This window comes from Mobula hypostoma, chromosome 31 (assembly GCF_963921235.1).
Source record: "Mobula hypostoma chromosome 31, sMobHyp1.1, whole genome shotgun sequence".
Lineage (NCBI taxonomy): Eukaryota > Metazoa > Chordata > Chondrichthyes > Myliobatiformes > Myliobatidae > Mobula > Mobula hypostoma.
The window spans coordinates 4,817,501-4,837,683 of NC_086127.1; the positions used below are offsets into that span (position 1 = coordinate 4,817,501).

At 55.1% G+C, this 20,183-nt stretch overlaps 1 protein-coding gene across 2 annotated transcripts in view; it reads right to left on the minus strand.

The window, feature by feature from the left end:
- LOC134339937 (zinc finger protein 692-like) overlaps positions 1 to 19,299 on the minus strand; it is a 72,772-nt gene extending 53,473 nt beyond the window's left edge. The window contains exons 1-3 of one of the 2 annotated variants that reach the window (XM_063036724.1): positions 19,211 to 19,299; positions 3,475 to 3,663; positions 981 to 1,024 (exon numbers count right to left, since the gene is read on the minus strand). In XM_063036724.1, coding sequence (XP_062892794.1) covers positions 981 to 1,024; positions 3,475 to 3,662 — 232 coding nt within the window. In that variant the 5' untranslated portion in view covers position 3,663; positions 19,211 to 19,299. The remainder of the gene's footprint in view (positions 1 to 980; positions 1,025 to 3,474; positions 3,664 to 19,210) is intronic. The other variant, XM_063036725.1, reaches the window with a different exon arrangement.
- Positions 19,300 to 20,183: the final 884 nt, after the last annotated feature.

The window sequence follows — 20,183 nt, forward strand, 5'->3', positions numbered from 1 at the left end:
AGCTGAGTGGCTGGGTTGGAGGGGGTGTGGGTAGGGGTCAGTTCAGGGTGGCAGTGTGGGGCAGGGCTTTGAGAGGGCTGGTGCCTGGAATACGCCGGTGCCAGAGTCAGATACAATCGGGGGGGGGGGGAGCGCAAAGGACGACAGAGACGCAAACGAGCGTGCAAGGAAATGCCGGGTATGGGTACGGGGCAGACAGGCAGGAGGAGGCCAGCTCGACCGGAATCAGAACCGGGTTTAATATCACTGGCACGTGCCGCGAGATCCGCTGTTGTGCAGCGGATAAAAAAATATACCAAACATGACAATCAGAAATAAACGTTTGAAAACTAAATTAAATGCATGGAGGTAAAAGAGAGCGGAACTAGTGAGGTGTGCCTTTAATAAATCTGACGGCGGAGGGAAAGAAGCTGTCCCACAAACATCCCGTCACAAACAATCTGCAGACCCTGGAGATCCAAAGCAACACAGACAAAATGCCGGAGGAACTCAGCCGGCTCGGCAGCATCTGCGGAAAAGAGTGAACAGTCGACGTTTCGGGCTGAGACATTTTATCAGGGCTTATAAATCTAATTCTTCTGAACGTAGGAGATTAGAGGGGAAGCGTGACCTGGGCAGAGGTATATATGATTATGAGGGTCATAAACAGAGTAGAAGAACACACAACACACAAGCCTTTCTGAGACGCTGCCCCGACTGCTGGGTGGCGGGGGGTGCCCGTGCTGGAGCCGGCTGTGTTTGCAAGCCTCTGTAGCCTGGTCCGACCCTGCGCAGCGGCCCCTCCGCACCGAACGGGTTTAACTCTGCAATAACTACTCTGACAGCCCACACTGCGCCGAGGGACCTTTCCCTGCACCGCGCAGTCAAAAGTTGGCCACCTGCTCCTCTTTGTTACTCCTGTTCGGCCGTGTGACAGGCAAGCAGGCAGAGGGGAGGGGAGAGGACAGAAAGACCTCGGCCTCACCGAGCGGCCAACTCACCGTACCCACCTGAGCACGACGTCGGGGCCGACAGCGAGGCGTAGCTGTGGAGGAAAGAGAACAGTGTTGAGAGGGGATGGACGACACGCAGTTCTGGCAGAGCAGGACCGACAGGGCCGACTGGACACAGCCACGTCCCGCAATGATCCATCAGCGCGGCAGAAGTCATGGGTGACTCCGGGACACAGTTCCCCCTCCCCGTGTCCCCGTCCATACCGACACCGTTCCCCCTCCCCCCGTCCCCGTCCGCAGTGACACCGTTCCCCCTCCCCCGTCCCCGTCCGCAATGACACCGTTCCCCCTCCCCCCGTCCGTACTGACACCGTTCCCCCTCCCAGTGTCCCCATCCGCACCGACACCGTTCCCCCTCCCCCGTCCCCCTCCGTAGTGACACCGTTCCCCCTCCCCCCGTCCCCGTCCGTACCGACACCGTTCCCCCTCCCAGTGTCCCCATCCGCACCGACACCGTTCCCCCTCCCCCCGTCCCCGTCCGTACCGACACCGTTCCCCCTCCCCCCGTCCCCGTCCGTACCGACACCGTTCCCCCTCCCCGTGTCCCCATCAGCACCGACACCGTTCCCCCTCCCCGTGTCCCCATCCGCACCGACACCGATCCCCCTCCCCGTGTCCCCGTCCGCACCTACACCGTTTCCCCTCCCCGTGTCCCCGTCCGTACCGACACTGTTCCCCCTCCCCGTGTCCCCATCCGCACTGACACCGTTCCCCCTTTCCGTGTCCCCATCCGTACCGACACCGTTTCCCCTCCCCGTGTCCCCGTCCGTACCGACACCGTTCCCCCTCCCCCGTCCCCGTCCGTACCGACACCGTTCCCCCTCCCCGTGTCCCCATCCGCACCGACACCGTTCCCCCTTTCCGTGTCCCCGTCCGTACCGACACCGTTCCCCCTCCCCGTGTCCCCATCCGCACCGACACCGTTCCCCCTCCCCCCGTCCCCGTCCGTACCGACACCGTTCCCCCTCCCCGTGTCCCCGTCCGTACCGACACCGTTCCCCCTTTCCGTGTCCCCATCCGTACCGACACCGTTCCCCCTTTCCGTGTCCCCATCCGTACCGACACCGTTCCCCCTCCCCGTGTCCCCGTCCGTACCGACACCGTTCCCCCTCCCCGTGTCCCCGTCCGTACCGACAACGTTCCCCCTCCCCGTGTCCCCATCCGCACCGACACCGTTCCCCCTTTCCGTGTCCCCATCCGTACCGACACCGTTCCCCCTCCCCGTGTCCCCATCCGCACCGACACCGTTCCCCCTTTCCGTGTCCCCGTCCGTACCAACACCGTTCCCCCTCCCCGTGTCCCCATCCGCACCGACACCGTTCCCCCTCCCCCCGTCCCCGTCCGTACCGACACCGTTCCCCCTCCCCGTGTCCCCATCCGCACCGACACCGTTCCCCCTCCCCGTGTCCCCGTCCGTACCGACACCGTTCCCCCTCCCCGTGTCCCCGTCCGTACCGACACCGTTCCCCCTCCCCCCGTCCCCGTCCGTACCGACACCGTTCCCCCTCCCCCTGTCCCCATCCGCACCGACACCGTTCCCCCTCCCCGTGTCCCCGTCTGTACCGACACCGTTCCCCCTCCCCGTGTCCCCGTCCGTACCGACACCGTTCCCCCTCCCCATAACCCCGTCCGTACTGACACCGTTCCCCCTCCCCGTGTCCCCATCCGCACCGACACCGTTCCCCCTCCCCCGTCCGTACTGACACAGTTCCCCCTCCCCGTGTCCATACCGACACCGTTCCCCCTCCCCGTGTCCCCGTCCGCACCGACACCGTTCCCCCTCCTCGTGTCCGTACCGACACCATTCCCCCTCCCCGTGTCCCCGTCCGTACCGACACCGTTCCCCCTCCCCGTGTCCCCGTCCGTACCGACACCGTTCCCCCTCCCCATAACCCCGTCCGTACCGACACCGTTCCCCCTCCCCGTGTCCCCATCCGCACCGACACCGTTCCCCCTCCCCGTGTCCCCGTCCGCACCGACACCGTTCCCCCTCCCCGTGTCCCCATCCGCACCGACACCGTTCCCCCTTTCCGTGTCCCCATCCGTACCGACACCGTTCCCCCTCCCCATGTCCCCGTCCGTACCGACACCGTTCCCCCTCCCCATAACCCCGTCCGTACCGACACCGTTCCCCCTCCCCGTGTCCGTACCGACACGATTCCCCCTCCCCGTGTCCCCGTCCGTACCGACACCGTTCCCCCTCCCCCCGTCCGCACCGACACCGTTCCCCCTCCCCGTGTCCCCGTCCGTAGTGACACTGTTCCCCCTCCCCCCGTCCCCGTCCGTACCGACACCGTTCCCCCTCCCCGTGTCCCCGTCCGCACCGATACCGTTCCCCCTCCTCGTGTCCGTACCGACACCGTTCCCCCTCCCCGTGTCCGTACCGACACCATTCCCCCTCCCCATGTCCCCGTCCGTGGGGAGACTGTTTCTCCACCTCTCCCTCACCCCTATCCATTGGAGGCCCCCCGACCCCCCGTACCTGTCGAGGAGGAACTTGGCGAAGTCGGAGTGCAGCTGGAATCCGAGCTGCTCCTTCACCCGGCACCACTGCTGCAGGTGGGCCCCCAGGCGGATGCGTGACTTGCTGCGCCGGGCGTCCAGCTCCTTGCGTTTCTGCCGGCGCACGTCCTCGGGCGCCCGGTGCCGGGGCAGTTTGCGATCCTCCATCCTGTCGGGCGGGGAGTGCGGGTGGGGGGGGACGGGCGAAGACAGACAGACAGAGTGGCAGCGTGAGGCAGCGGTCGTGCGGATGGCCAGAGGGTTTTCCCCCGGGGCTGTAATGGTTGACACCGGGGGGCGTCGAGTTAAGCTGATGGAAATTGGTCGAAGGGGGGGATGTGTTTCACACAGAGAGTGGTGGGTGCGTGGAATGGGCTGCCGGCAACGGTGGTGGAGGCGGGTACAATAGGGTCTTTTAAGAGACTCTTAGGTACGTGGAGCTTAGAAAAACAGAGGACGATGCACTAGGGTAAATCTAGGCAGATTCTATACTAGGTTACATGGTTGGGACAACACTGTGGGCCGAAGGGCCTGTGATGTGCTGTAGCTTTCTGTGATCTATACGCTTTGTGAGGGCAAGGCAGCTCTCCCTCCCCACCCACACCATCTCACCCCAAGGACACCAACTCCCCTTCCAAACGCACACCCCCCCCCGTCCCACATCCCGCAGAGCGGGAACGTGCGGGCGAGGCCTCGCACCCTCCCCACCCGTCTCACCCGAAGGGACACGGGCACCCCTCTCTCCCTCTCCGTCTCACTCTGCACGGGGGGGTGTACAGAGACACACACAGTGCCAGAACCTCTTGAGCACGACAACACTCTACACCTTTATCCCTCCAGCCAAAGTACCTGACCATCCACCTCCCAGCACTACAATCCATCTGCCACTACTTTGCCCGTACTCCCCATCTGTCCGTCCTTCTGCAGACACCCCGCTCCCTCAGCACCCCCTGCCCCTCCACTTAACTCTGCAACCTGCGCAGACCTGGCCACAGAGCCATCGATTCCGTCGCCCAGATCATTGACGGGCAACGTGAAAACAATCAGTCCCACAACACAGACCCCCGCACTACACTACAAGTCACCGGAAAAGGCCCCCTTCGTCCCCACTCTTTGCCTCCTGCCAGTCAGCCTATCTTCTCTCCGTAATCGTACCTTTGCTGAAACACCACGGGCTCTCGTCTTGTTCAGCAGCCTCATCCGTGGCACCTTGTCAAAGGCCTTCCGGAAATCCCAGTGAGCAACGTCCACCAGCTCTCCTTTGTCTATCCTGCCTTTCATTTCCTCAAAGGATCCCGGCAGATTCGTCAGTCCCCTTGAGGAAAGCGCGCTGACCTCAGCCTCTTTTATCACGTGCCTCCAAGTACCCCGAGACCCCTTCCTCAATAACGGACCCCAACATCATCGGGGTCTCTCCTCCAGCCATTACAGACATTTACACCACGCGCTGCACCCACAAAGCCCACGCACCCCTCATACAAACTCTTCTCCTTCCTGCCATCTGGCAAAAGGCACCAAAGTATTCGGGCTCTCACAACCAGACCGTGTAACAGTTTCTTCCCCCCAGGGCATCAGACTCCTCAATACCCAGAGCCTGGAGTGACATCTACATCATTTAATATTATTAGATTAGATTACATTATGAGAACACTCAGTCCTCTTTTATGCAACATACATCAAAGTTGCTGGTGAACGCAGCAGGCCAGGCAGCATCTGTAGGAAGAGGTGCAGTCGACGTTTCAGGTTAGTCCTGACGAAGGGTCTCGGCCTGAAACGTCGACTGCACCTCTTCCTAGAGATGCTGCCTGGCCTGCTGCGTTCACCAGCAACTTTGATGTATGTTGCTTGAGTTTCCAGCATCTGCAGAATTCCTGCTATTTGCATTTAAAAGTCCTCTTTTATTGTCATTTAGAAATGCAGACATGCATTAAGAAATGATACAATGTTTCTCCGGAGTGATACCACAGAAAACAGGACAAACCAAAGACTAACACTGGACAGAACCACATAATTATAACATATACTTACAGCAGTGCAAAGCAATACCATAATTTGATAAAGAACAGACCATGGGCACGGTAAAAAAAAAGTCTCAGAAGTCCTCGAGTCCCCGACAGCGGGCAGCAAAAGGGAGAAACTCCCTGCCATAAACCTCCAGGCACCGACAATTTGCCGATGCATTGGAAGCAGCCGACCACAGCCGACACTGAGTCCGTCCGTCCGAAAACTTCGAGCCTCCAACCAGCATCTCCAATACAGCCTCCCGAGCGCCATCCTCTGCCGAGCGCCTTCGACCTCTCCCCGGCAGCTGAAACAAGCAAAGCCGAGGATTTCGGGGCCTTCCGCTCCGGAGATTCCCGTTACCACACAGCAGCAGCGGCAGCGAAACAGGCATTTCAGAAGTTTTCCAGATGTTCCTCCGTGCTCTCAGGTCCGTCTCCATCAAATCCGGATTGTGCACGGTCCCCTACTTGACAGATAACAGATATCATCACCGGAGAGGTCGCGCGCACTGTTGTCCTGCCGCCATCTTCTCCCCCCTCCTCCTATGTTGTAATTTGTCCCCTCCTGAGCCTATGGTCTTGTTTATTTAATTGTCGCACTGCCCTGCACGGTTTTGTGCACTTCATGTAGTCCTGTGTAGGTCTGTAGTCAAGTGCAGCCCTGTGCTGTCTCACGTAGTCTAGTGTAGTTTTGTGTTGTTTCACGTAGCACCATGGTCCTGGAGAAACGTTCTTTCGTTTTCACTGTGTACCGTACCAGCAGCTTACGGTCGAAACGACAATAAACTTGGCTTGACTTGACTTGAACCACTGAGGTCAGGCCAAGGGAGGGAACATCGACTCCGAGCATGAGAGGCCTGCGTCGGGCATTTTCATGCCTTACAAGGCGCCGATTGGAAGTCTGTGTGGGGCCCCACTCCTCGCACAGACACCAGAGCAATGTGTGGTTCAGTGCAAACACAAAACACTCTGCAGATGCCGGGGTCAAAGCAACACTCACAACACGCTGGAGGAGCTCAGCAGGTCGGGCAGCATCCGTGGAAATGATCAGTCAACGTTTCGGGCCGGAAGCCTTCATCAGGACTGTGGTTAAGTGCCTTGCTCAAGGGCACAAACACGCTGCCACAGCTGAGGCTCGAACTAGCGACCTTCAGATCACTAGACGAATGCCTTAACCACCTGGCCACCTGCCCAACACGTGGCCAAACTGGCCTAGGATTGCCTGCTGTGCGCCTCCCTCCCCGGGTGGGGTGGCATTTGCAATTTTCCAGTCCTCGGGAATCATCCCAGAATCCGGCGTTCTTGAAGGATTGTGACCAACGCCTTCAGCCCCCTCTATCAGAGCCCCGGGGAGGGGTGGGCTGGGGGGCTGTCGCCCGCCCGGTACACAGGCCACCCATCTGCCCTCGCACCTCCCAGCTTCCGGAAGCATCACGACTTGCCGCGGCGACCGCTCCGCCCGTGAGCGCGGGAAACCGCAGGGAGTCACAGACCCAGCTCAGCTCATGGTAAAAACCGGCCTCCACTGACCGCTGCCCCAGTGATCAAGGACACCTGGATAGTCTCCCTTCTCCCGCTTCCCCCCCCCCCAACAACCCTCCCATCGGGCAGAAGATACAAAGAGCCTGACAGCACGTCCCGCCAGGCTCCGGGACGGCTCCCACCCCGCCGTTATAGGCCCACCGGACGGTCCCCTCGTACGATAAGGCGGACAGCTCGACCTCACAGTCTACTACGCCGTGGCCTGGTACCTCACTTCCTCCCCGCACCACACTTTCCCCACAGCTGTGCCAGCACCAAATTTACTATCACCGGTGCGTGCCATAAAAATTAGCAGCAGCAGTTCAATGCAATGCATAATGCAGAAGAAAAATCAATTACAGTATATGTGTATTGAATAGATTAAAAAGCTTGCAAAAACTTGTAATACATATTTTTTAAAAAGTGAAGTAGTGTTCATGGGTTCAAAGTCCATTTAGGAATCGGACGGCAGAGGGGAAGAAGCTGTTCCTGAATCGCTGAGTGTGTGGCTTCAGGCTTCTGTACCTCCGACCTGATGGTAACAGTGTGAAAAGGACATGCCCTGGGTGATGGAGGTCCTTAATATTGGACGTTGCCTTTCTGAGACACCGCTCCCTGAAGATGCCCTGGGTACTTTGTAGGCTAGCGTCCAAGATGGAGCCGACTAGATTTACAACCCTCTGCAGCTTCTTTCGGTCCCCCCATACCAGACAGTGATCAGCCTGACAGAATACTCTCCACAGTACATCTATAGAAGTTTTTGAAGTGTATTTGTTGACATTTCAAATCTATTAAAACTCTACTCCTCGTTCCGTTACTGGTTTCCCTTCTGCCGGCTACGTGAACCAGCTGACCGAACTCTGAAGGCCGGCCCTCATTCCCCAACCCTACTTTATCCTACTTGTGCACGGGGAGACCAGCGAGGCCTCTCTCACCGCACGGCTCCCGAGTCCCCACAGAGAGGCGTGATTTTTCACACGGGATTGACCCGCTGTTGGTGGACATTGACCGCCGGGTAAACCGCGCGCCTTCGAGTCCCTTGCTTGCCAGATCAGCCGCCGTTCACCTTGCAGGTCTTAAAAGTCAACGGAAGCTGCAGGCGGCTACAGGCTGAGAGCCGATGATTCTTTCAAGTTCGTAACTGCCCCTCAGTCGGATTCGCATTCTCGCCGTACATACCACAAGAAAAATAGCCTCTCCCCCTCCCCACCCGCCCTGCCCCGCAAAGAATGAGCCACACTCCTCAATGACCTCCCTTTCCCGGTCTGTCTGCACAGTATCTCACAGTTGCAAGTAAATGTGTCCCAAAGTACATAACACTGGGCTGCAGTCAAAGTACAGAGGGTTTCCCACCCTCTGCACGCCATCTTGGCTGAACAGAGGAGCACATGCAGTGATAGACTGAGACAACGTCACTGCTCCAAACAGCGCTGAGTCAGGTTGTTCTTACCCTCGGCCGTTAGGCTCTATAATGAGTCACAAGAACATTAGAAATAGGAGCAGGAGTTGGCCATCCGGCCCATCGAGCTGCCCCGCCATTCAGTAAGATCATGGCTGATCTGTCCGTAAACTCAGCTCCATCTACCTGCCCTTTCCCCGTAAGCCTTAATTCCCCTACTATGTAAAAATCTATCTAACTGTATCTTAAATATATTTCGTGAAGAAGCCTCAACTGCTTCCCTGGGCAGAGAATTCCACAGATTCACCACTCTCAGGGAAAAGCAGTTTCTCCTCATCTCCGTCCTAAATCTTCTCCCCAAATCTTGAGGCAATGTCCCCTAGTTTTAGTCTCACCTACTAATGGAAACAACTTTCCTACTTCTCTCTTATCTATCCCTTTCAAAACTTTGTACATTTCTGTAAGATCACCTCTCGTTCTTCTGAATTCCAGAGTATAGTCCCGGGCGACTCAAACTCTCCTCGTAGGTCAGCGGTCCCCAACCACTGGGCCGCAGACCGGTACCGGGCCGCAAAGCATACACTACCGGGCCACGAGGAAGTGATATGAGTCAGCTGCACCTTTCCTCATTCCCTGTCACGCCCACTGTAGAGCCATTACGCATGCAGGTCATTACCCGCGCGTCATCCATGTCAGCGCGGGAAAGAGATCAACTCCTCGAGCTTGCAAATGACGGCAGGCTGAAAAGTATGTTTGACATAACATCTCTGTCGGCATTCTGGATCAAAGTCAAGGCTCAATATCCTGAGATAGCCACGAAAGCACTGAAAACGTTGCTTCCATTTCCAACGTATCTCTGCAATGAATGCGACGAAAACTAAATTGCATAATAGACTGGACACAAGGAACCCCCTTCGAGTATCACTGTCTCCCGTCACCCCTCGATGGGACCGTCTTGTTGCAAGGAAACCAGCCCTGGGCTCCCTCTGATTCAGTGACATTGGTGCGTTGCAATGATTTTATATGTTCATACGGGGAAAATATGTGCTGTGTGTTTAATATCTAAACGTTACTTAAAATGTTATGATGCTATTGACTTATAAAACCATATAACAATTACAGCACGGAAACAGGCCATCTCTGCCCTTCCAGTCCATGCCGAACGCTACTCTCACCTAGTCCAACCGACCTGCACTCAGCCCATAACCCTCCATTCCTTTCCTGTCCATATACCTGTCCAATTTTTCTTTAAATGATAATATCAAACCTGCCTTTACCAATTCTACTGGAAGCTCGTTCAACACTTACTTCAAACTCCCCTGTCCTCCCGATAACTGACTTATCACTATATTCATGCAAGGAAAATATGTGCTGTGTGTTTAATATTAAATTCGTTAGATAAACCCTTTTAGAAAGGAAATTGAGTGTATTAGCCACTCATCACCGATATTCCGGTCGTGATTAACACCCCCCACCACCCCCCTCCTCTGAAGAGAATCGCCAAAAACAATTGGGGGGGGTGGGAATCGTACACGCATGCGCACTGGTGCCCACGCACGGCTTCATGGTAATTGTAGTCTTTCTCGGGGTAAACCCAGCGTACTTGACTGCACTGCTACTCTTCTCCGTTGGCAACCCACCCCCCGCACCAGTCGGCCGGTCCGCAAGAATATTGTCAATATGAAACCGATCCGCAGTGCGAAAAAGGTTGGGGACTCCTGTCGTAGGTTAACCCCTTCATCCCTGGAATCAACCTGGTGAACCTCCTCCGCACCGACTCCAAAGCCAGTCTATCCTTCCTCAGGTAAGGAGACCAGAACTGCACACAGTACTCCAGGTGCGGCCTCACCAGTACCCTGTACAGTTGCAGCATCACCTCCCTGCTCTTCAATTCAATCCCTCTAGCAATGAAGAACAACATCCCCCTCGCCTTCTTAATAACCTGCTGAACCTGCAAGCCAACTTTTTGCTTTTCATGAACAAACACTCCCAAGTCCCTCTGCACAACAGCATGCTGCAATCTTTCACCATTTAAATGATAATCTGTCAACTGATAGTTGGGGAAGAGACTCCCCCTCCTGTTACTGTTTGAGATAACGTTTTCAATTCTCTCTGCTGCTCGTCTAATATTTGTATATCTGTGCACTTGTAATGCTGATGTGACAGTGTAACTTCCTTTGGGATAAATAAAGTATCTACCTATACAGTACTGTGCCGAGGTCCGAAGGCCAACTTATACTTCTGCGTCAAATTTACGCTGTAGCCGCGTACCTTACACCATAGCCTGACACACACCTCTCCCAAAATGTAACTACGCGTCACGGCGACGCAGACCACAACAACTGTGATTGGTCCGCTTGGTAGCATGGCATTCCCTCCTGACACCTCAAGAGCTTCCCATTGGGTGACTGAAGGGCAGGGAAGGAACTCTGGCTGCAATGATTTCCATAAAGCTTCACAGACCTCCGAAATTATGGAGGACCCTGTGCTTGACAGCCGTTTGTAGCTAGCTGCTACAGCCTGTTGACTGCCACCCGAAGCTAAAACTCGAATGGTGATTGCCAGTCACTGTGCGTACACTGATGAGAAATAAATGGTTGGAGATGATGAACCAAATTGTCAAATCTACCTGCCGACATTGGAAAGTATTTGAAACGCATTTCCTCGTCCATGTCTCTCAGTGGCCGGACAAGCACAGAAAATTCACCCTCCTTCAGTTTCAGTCGCCATTGTTTGGAGTTTGAGTTTCTCCATCTTGAAACTCAGCACGAAGAAACTCGACACAGTGGCATAGAAACCCCACCGCCAACTAGCGTTTTGGTGGTGAATTGCAGAGCGACGCAGACACACCAACGCACAAGTATAAATGCTCACAACTTGCGTAAGCGAGTACGCACAAGTGTAAATCAGCCTTTAGGCGCGTACACACATACTCACACACACACCTTTGCAAAAGTGTTGGACGCATGCACATACATACACATACACACACACACACACACACACACACACACACACACACACACACACATACATACACATACACATACACACACACACACACACACATATTTCTGGGGTGCCTAAGACTTTTGCACAGTACTGTAGTGATTTTACGTATTGCACTGCGCTGTTGCAAAACAACTAATTTCCTGACGTACGTGAGCGATGATAAACCTGATTCTGGTACGGGTCTCTGTTGTGGACGGAGAGTGGGGGGGGGGACAGGGAGAGGGGGATCGCGGTTGGGGGAAAGGGAGGAGGGAGCGGGAAGCACCAGAGAGACGTTCTGCAATGGTTGGTAAACCATTGACCCTGTCTGGTGTCTCAGTGCTGGGTGTGCCTGCACCCACACCACCTCCCCACCCGACACTCCTTCTCTGCCATCTGTCCCACACCCACCGGACCAAAATTCGGCCGTTCGGCCCATCGAGTCTGTTCCGCCATCCCATCACGGCCGATCCTTTCTCCCCGTCCTCAGTCCCGCTCCCCGACCTCTCCCCGAAACCTTTGATGCCGCCTCCAGTCACGAACCCCACCCGAGGCCCTCCACCCTCGCCACTCCCAACATCCTCTCGCTCCCGCCAGACTCACAGACGCGCTCTCCGCTCCACGTTGACAAATGCAGTTCAGTGCTAAAGACCTAGGCTCCCCAGCTATTCACTTGTGTGTCTCAGACTTTTGCAGAGGGCTGTGTAAATATGAAAATAATCGAGGAAATTAGGAACCTGGTGTCATGGTACGAAGACAATAACCTATCCCTCAACGTCAGCAGGATGAAGGAATTGGTTGTTGACTTCAGAAGGAGTAGCGGACCGCACGACCCAATTTACATCGGTGGTGCGCAAGTGGAACAGGTCAAAAGCTTTAAGTTCCTCGGGGTCAATATCACAAATGACCTGACTTGGTCCAACCAAGCAGAGTCCACTGCCAAGAAGGCCCACCAGCGCCTTTACTTCCTGAGAAAGCTAAAGAAATTTGACCTGTCCCCTAAAACCCTCACTAATTTTTATAGATGCACCGTAGAAAGCATTCCTCTAGGGTGCATCATAACCTGGTATGGAAGTTGTCCTGTCCAAGACCGGAAGAAGCTGCAGAAGATCGTGAACACAGCCCAGCACATCACCCAAACCAATCTCCCGTCCTTGGACTCACTTTACACTGCACGCTGTCGGAGCAGTGCTGCCAGGATAATCAAGGCCATGACCCACCCAGCCAACACAATTTTCCTCCCTCTTCCCTCGGGGAGAAGGCTCAGGAGCTTGAAGACTCGTACGGCCAGATTTGGGAACAGATTTTTTCCGACTGTGATAAGACTGCTGAACGGATCCTGACCCGGATCTGGGCCGTACCCTCCAAATATCCAGACCTGTCTCCCAGTTTTTTTTTGCACTTCCTTACTTTTTCTTTTCTATTTATGATTTATAATTTAAATTTTTAATATTTACTATCGATTTGTAATCCAGGGAGCGGGAAGCGCAGAATCAAATATCGCTGTGATGATAGTAGGGGACGGAGAGGGGTCGTGAAAGGACGACGATCAGACTGACGGCTCGGGGGGTGGGGGTGAGCCTGGGGGCCCTGGTATGCACTCCCTCCATAGTGGGAATGGGACAAACAGCCCATGATCAGGGTGGGCTGGGGGCCCTTCATCATATCGTGGCCTTTCCCAACACTCAGTGGCCACTTTATCAGGTAGCAAATGCAAATATCAATGCAAATATCCGACCAGCCAATCAGCTGGCAACAACTCAATGCATAACAGCACGCAGGCACGGTCAAGAGGTTCAGCTGTTGTTCAGGTCAGATGTCAGAACAGGGGAAGAAATGTGATATAGGCGACTTTGACTGGGCTCCTGCTTTTTATCTGCTTTCCTCCATTATGTTCTAAGTTTAGAGAAAATAAGAAGTCGGACATTTGATACATCCTTTAAATTTGAAGAAACCTGGCCACCTTTCATTCAATATTTTCTGATGGCTTGATTTATTGCTCTTCCAGTTACTTTCTCGAAATTTTGGATTTGATCAGGAAGTTTCTCTTTCTTCTTGCCTTTACTCTCAGTATGGGCTGCCCAGTCCCTTTTTCTTCCTCTTTTTCTTTTTTTTTGGCTTTGTTTATAGCGAATACTGTTTTTTTTTCTATAAATTATAAAAGTTCCATCATTTTTTTTTTCTCTTTATGAAACGATAAGAGGAGAATTGATTATTTTTTTTATTATACAGTATTAGATTAATATATCTATGATCTTGATGATGCTGGTTTTACCTTTTACATGTATTGTTACGGATATAGATATTTGGAATAATTCTCTTCTTGTTTGTATATATGTACTTTTTTAAAATTAATAAAAAGATTGATAAAGAAAGAAGACTTTGACTGGTGCCAGATGGGGAGGTTTGAGTAATATCAGAACCTCCTGGGATTTTCACCCACCGCCACCTGTAGGGTTCACAGAGAACGGTGTGAAAAAGAAAATGCGAAAACATTGTTTTTAAAAAAGCGTACCGCAGTTCTCTGGGCGAACACACCTTGGTGGCGAGGGAGGTCAGAGGAAGGCCAAGGTAAATGCACACCAGGATCAGAAGTGGAGAGGGCGCGCAGTCTCACCTTCCTAGGGTGTCAGCCTCTCTGGGGATCTGTCCTGGGGGCCCCCAAAACGTTATCGATGCACTTGACAAAGAAGGCACGAGGGCGGGCCACGTTTCACGGGGAAATCGGTAGGGCACCGAAGGCCCTCGCAAGTGGGGTTGGATTCTGTCCGGAACAGAGGTGGCCGCCGCACGGGATCGGAAAAAGGCGGCGCCCATCATTAAGGACCCGCAGCACCCAAGACGTGCCCTCTTCTCACTGTTACCATCAGGGAGGGGGTACAGGAGCCTGAAGGCACACACTCAGCGATTCAGGAACAGCTTCTTCCCCTCCGCCGTCCGATTCCCGAATGGACATTGAACCCGTGAGCACCACCTCACTACATTTTCCCCTCTGCTCTTTGCACCACTTACTGAATTTCCTCTTTCTCACGTATAACTCTTACCGTTAATTCATCGTTTTTTTACTGCTCCGTACTGCCGCCAACAGAACAGCAAACTTCGCAACGCCGGCCGGTGACATTCAGCCCGATCCTGACTGGGAGGGCGACGGCATGACAGATCGCCGCACGTGACGGCAGGAGAGCATTCTCCGGACGCACCGCACGCTCGGACCGTGAAGCGGACAGGCTGCGTCGACAGAGGGCCATGATCGTACGCCCGGCGGCCAGGTTACCGGGTGCGGGAGGGGTTCAATAACCCAGCTGCCGAGCATCGGGCCCTCCTGTCCTGTGCAGGTTCTGTACCTCGACGCGCCTTGCGTCTCGAGGCGAATCACACGTTTTTAAAAAAAATTCCCCGACGCATTCCCGCCTTCCAGCCCCACCGGACTGTACCCCTGGGCCTGCACAGCACGGTCTTGGGGAGCCGGGAGAAAGTGAGAGGAACCCAGGTGGAAGGGACAGGCAGCCCTGGAGGTCAGGACCCGGTGGCTCCCCCACCTCCTCTCACTCGGGACTCTCAAAGCGCGCAGCGCACGACCAGGGCTTCCGGCCCACGGCGTCAGCGCCAGGCCACAGCGTCGCGTTATACCGGATCCCCTCCTTCTGCCCGTGACCCACAACCCTCCCCATTCCCCGCGCATCCCCGAATCAGGTCTGATACCACCGGCACACGTCGCGAGATCCGTTAACCTAGTGGCAGCAGAGCAGTGCAATACGTCAGCGCTCCCCAACCACCGGGCCCCAAAGTACGTGCTACCGGGCCGCGAGGAAACGGTGTGATTTGGCGACACGAAACGATACGAGTCATCTGCACCTTTCCTCATTCCCTGTCACGCCCACTGTTGGAACTTGAAATAACCCGCCAAATCATAACAAATAACGCATCAAACCAAAACTAACACTAACGTATAGTAAAAGCAGGAATGATATGATAAATACACAGTCCATATAAAGTAGAAATAATGTATGTACAGTGTAGTTTCACTTAACAGAATCGGGAAGATTAAGCCAAAGCCCATTTGTAGGAAATAAATCTGCACGTCACACATGTGCACACAGGTGCCCGCGTAAGACTTCGTGGTCATGGTCGTCTTTCCTGGGGTAAAGTGTTCCAGGATTTGACTGCTACTTTTGTCCCTTATTTGGGAGTCAGAAAGTTGGCAACCCTAACTGTAAAAGATATGTTGAGGTGAGTTTAACCCTGCTTGAACACCCCCCTCCGACCCCTGGTCGGCCAGTCCACAAGAATATTGTTAATATTAAACCGGTCCGCGGTGCAAAAAAGGTTGGGGACCCCTGCAGCATGTGCTAATATTGAAAAAAATATATAAATATATGTATATTAAACAGTTAAATTAAAAATTATGCAAAAATAGAAATAATAAAAAAGGGAGGTAGTGTTCAGGGGTTCAATGTCCATTTAGGAATCAGACGGCAGAGGGGAAGAAGCTGTTCCTGAATCGCTGAGTGTGTGCCTTCAGGCTTCTGTATCTCCTATCTGATGGTGAGAAAAGGACATGCCCTGGGTGCTGGAGGTCCTTAATGATGGACGCTGCCTTTCAGAATCACCACTCCTTGAAGATGTCCTGGGTACTTTGTAGGCTAGTGCCCAAGATGGAGCTGGCTAAATTTACAACGCCCTGCAGCTTCCTTCGATCCGCCCCATGCGCCGGTCGAAGATCCTCTCAAAACTCCTCTGTGATACCTGCCCCCCCCCCGTCCGCCAGCGCCTCTCGTAGTGCATTCCACCCTCCGTGTGAAACAAAACCTCCTTTATGCAGTCCGACCCCACAGGACACTCAAATCTGCTACACAGCTTGACTCTGTGGTTAAGATGGCATACGGTGTATTGGCCTTCATCAACCATGGGATTGAATTTAGGGGCTGAGAGGTAATGTTGCAGCTGTATAGGACCCTGGTCAGACCCCACTTGGAGTACTGTGCTCAGTTCTGGTCACCTCACTACAGGAAGGATGTGGAAACCATAGAAAGGGTGCAGAGGAGATTTACAAGGATGTTGCCTGGATTGGGGAGCATGCCTTATGAGAATAGGTTAAGTGAACTTGGCCTTTTCTCCTTGGAGCAGCGGAGGATGAGAGGTGACCTGATGGAGGTGTATAAGGTGATGAGAGGCATTGATCGTGTGGATCAGAGGCCTTTTCCCCAGGGCTGGAATGGCTGACATGAGAGGGCACAGTTTTAAGGTGCTTGGAAGTAGGTACAGAGGAGATGTCAGGAGTAAGTTTTTTACGCAGAGAGTGGTGGGTGCGTGGAATGGGCTGCCGGCAGCGGTGGTGGAGGGGGATACGATAGAGTCTTTTATGAGAATCCTGGATGGATACATGGAGCTTAGAAAAATAGAGACTATGGGTAAAGCCTAGGTAGTTCTAAGGTAGGGACGTGTTTGGCACAGCTTTGTGGGCCGAAGGGCCTGTATTGTGCTCTAGGTTTCCTGTGTTTAAACTAACCGCCCTCCCCGCCACCTCAAATGTGCACCCCCTGACGTTTGGCATTTCGGTCCTGTGGCAAGAGACACTGGCTGCCGACCCTGTCGAAGCCTCACATCGCTCTGCAAACGTGGCCCCTGCCCCCGGCCCCTCCTCCCTCTGCGTCATTCAGGGCGACACTTCTCCTGTGGGCCTGTCAGGGTCATCTCCAGCTTCCGGTGGGGTCCCGGTGAGACCCTCCCGTGTATCGGCGAGACCCGACGCAGGATCTCCCAGCGAAGGGGAAAATCTGCGGGTGCTGGACATCCAAGCGAGACACACACACATGCACACACAGAAACGCTCCACCAGCATTTTGTGCATCTCCCGATGCGAGTTGCTTCGGGCCTCCTCTGCTACCCCAGTCCCCCACCGCCCCGGTCAGTCGGTGGAGCAACGCCTCATATTCTGTCTGGGTGGCCTCCAGCATTTCGTGCGGGCTGCCCCATCTCTCCCCAGCCCGGCGGGAAGCGACCCGGAAAGCAGGAGAGGACCTGCAGGTGCTGGAGATCCAGACCAACACACACACAAAATGCCAGAGGGACTCGGCAGGCTGGAAAGCATCTTTGGACAAGAGCGAACAGTCGACGTCTCAGGCTGAGAGCCTCTGGCAGGACTTTGTTGGGGGGGGGAGAGAAAGCTGAGGAGTAAATTTAAAAGGTGCAGCGGGGAGGAGAGGGAGACACACACGAGGTGATGGGTGAGACCAGGACGGGGTGGGGTGGGGGTGAAGTAAAGAGCTGGGAAGTTGACGGGTGAAGGAGATATGGGGCTGGAAAAGTGGGGGGAGTCTGATAGGGGAGGACAGAAGGCCACGGGAGAAAGGGAAGGGGGGGAGGAGCACCAGGAGGAGGTGATGGGCCGGCAAGGAGATGAGGTGAGAGAGGGAAATAACAGATGGGGTACGAAGGGGAGTGGGGCAGCATTTCCGGAAGTTAGAGAAGTCAGTGTTTATGCCATCAGGTTGGAGGCTACCCAGACGGAAAATAAGGTGTTGTTCCTCCAACCTGAGTGTGGCTTCATCTTTACAGTAGAGGAGGCCGTGGATGGACATGTCAGAATGGGAATGGGACGTGGAATTAAAATGTGTGGCCACTGGGAGATCCTGCTTTCCCTGGCGGACAGAGCGTAGGTGCTCGGCGAAGCGGTCTCCCGATCCACGGCCGGGCCTCGCCGATATTGTGCTGCTCGTTTAACGTCTGTATACATCTCACCCTAACTTGCAGGCGTTTTCAGCCACAGAGCAGATCTCCCGGCATGCGTCGGCGACACTCGGCCTAACCCCGACACCCCGCCGAGAACTGAGCACGAAGCTCCACGGTGGGGGGGGGGGCGGCCCAAACCAGGATCACACCAAGCTGCACCTCCGGCTCCCCCTCACACCCCCGGCACCCGCAGCGGCTTGACGGACCCTCCTCTCCTCCCCGCACGTGCCCGGGCCCCTCGAACCGGGAACGAGCCGGCGGGAGGGATGGGGGGGGGGGAGTAGAGGTACACATTTCCCCCAGGCTTGACCTTCGCCACCAGGGGATCCGAACGGCGGGGGGCCAACAAGTAAGCGGCAGGAGTCGAGAACGTGAGGGGAGGCGTCCTTGAGGCTACAGGAGCGTCTCGGTGACCGGAGGGAGGGCGAGCGAAGTCGAGGACCCTGGTGGTTGAGGGGTGATCTTGCCCCAGGCGCGGAGGGTGCAAGGGTGGGAGGGTGGGTGGTGTTGCCGAGGGAACGACCTTTGCACCCAGGGGTGAAAGTGGCTGGGCAGGTGCGCGTGGGCAACATTGAAAAGCCACTTGGGCCAGGGAGATAGAGATAGAGATAGAGATAGAGATAGAGATAGAGATAGAGATAGAGAGATAGATAGATAGATAGATAGATATAGATAGATAGATAGATAGAGATAGATAGATAGAGAGATAGATAGAGATAGAGAGAGAGAGAGAGATAGATAGAGATAGAGAGAGAGATAGATAGCGATAGAGACGGGGTGAGGGGTCATGACCCTTGCTCAGCCTCGTTGCTAGGTGACCGTTGACCCTTCCTCCTCCTCTCCCGTTGCCAATGGTTACCCCCCCCCCAGTTGTCAGGTGAACCTTGTTGCTTATCTCGACACCCCTGCGGTTGCCAGGTAACCCTTTCTTCCCCCCCACCCCACCCACCAGGCACTTGTTTTTCTTACCCCGCCCCCGTTACCTGGTGACCGTCCGCCCCCCCCACCCCCGCGCGCCCCGTTGTCAGGTGACGGTGACCCACCGACCCCCACCCCCTCGCGCGCCGCACCTGCCGTTCCTGGAACCCCCGCGAGCCGGGCCGCGCGCCGCCTACGTCCTCCTGAACCTTCGTCGCGCTCGCGTGACGTTCGGTCGCCCCGCCCCACTCTTCCTCCTCCCAGCGGCCGGGCTAGGATTCAACGCCATCTCAGTGAGCGCAAGGATCACCGCCATCTTAGTGAGGGCAGGGAACCCTCCTCGTCCAACCGCTACCTCTCCATTTTAGTCAGGGGCGGGAACTCCGCCATCTTAGTAAGGGCAGAGAACCTTCCCCCTCATTCCCACCATTTTAGTTGAGGTAGGGTTCTCCGCCATCTTAGTAAAGACAGGGAAGCTTTCTCCCCCCTCCGCCCGCCATCTTAGTGAGGGGCGTGTACTTCGCCATCTTAGTAAGGACTGGGAAGCTTCCGCCTCCATGCCCGCCATCTTAGTGAGGGTATATTCCGGCATCTTAGTAAGGGCAGAGGATTAAACACTCCCCCCTACCAACACCCCACCATCTTAGTGAGGACAGGGAACTCTGCCATCTTAATAAGGACATGAACCTCCAACCGCACCCCCGTCCCGACATCTTAGTGAGGGCCGGGAACTCCGCCATCTTAGTAAGGGAGTAGTACCTCCAACCCCCAAACCTCCTGTCCCGACATCTTAGTGAGGGCAGAAAGCTCCGCCATGTTGGTGAGGGCGGGGAAGAATGAAGAGGGAGAGTGAAGATGTGGGAAGGGAGGAGTTGGTGGAGGAAGGAAAATGAGGAAATTAGGGAAGTGGGTATGAGGGAGGGATGCAGGAGGGGGTTGAGGTAGGGTTGGAGGCAGAGTGGAAGGAGGGAAGGTGTTAATAGAGCTTTGTGGGTGAGGCCCCTATTTCTCTGCCCCCACCTACATTCCTGGGGTGGCTAGCAACGGGTCAAGCTCCTTCCTTGCAGGCAGCCGGAGAGAATCTGTGCACCGAGGAGGGATTGGCGGGCCTCTCCCAGGAATGGG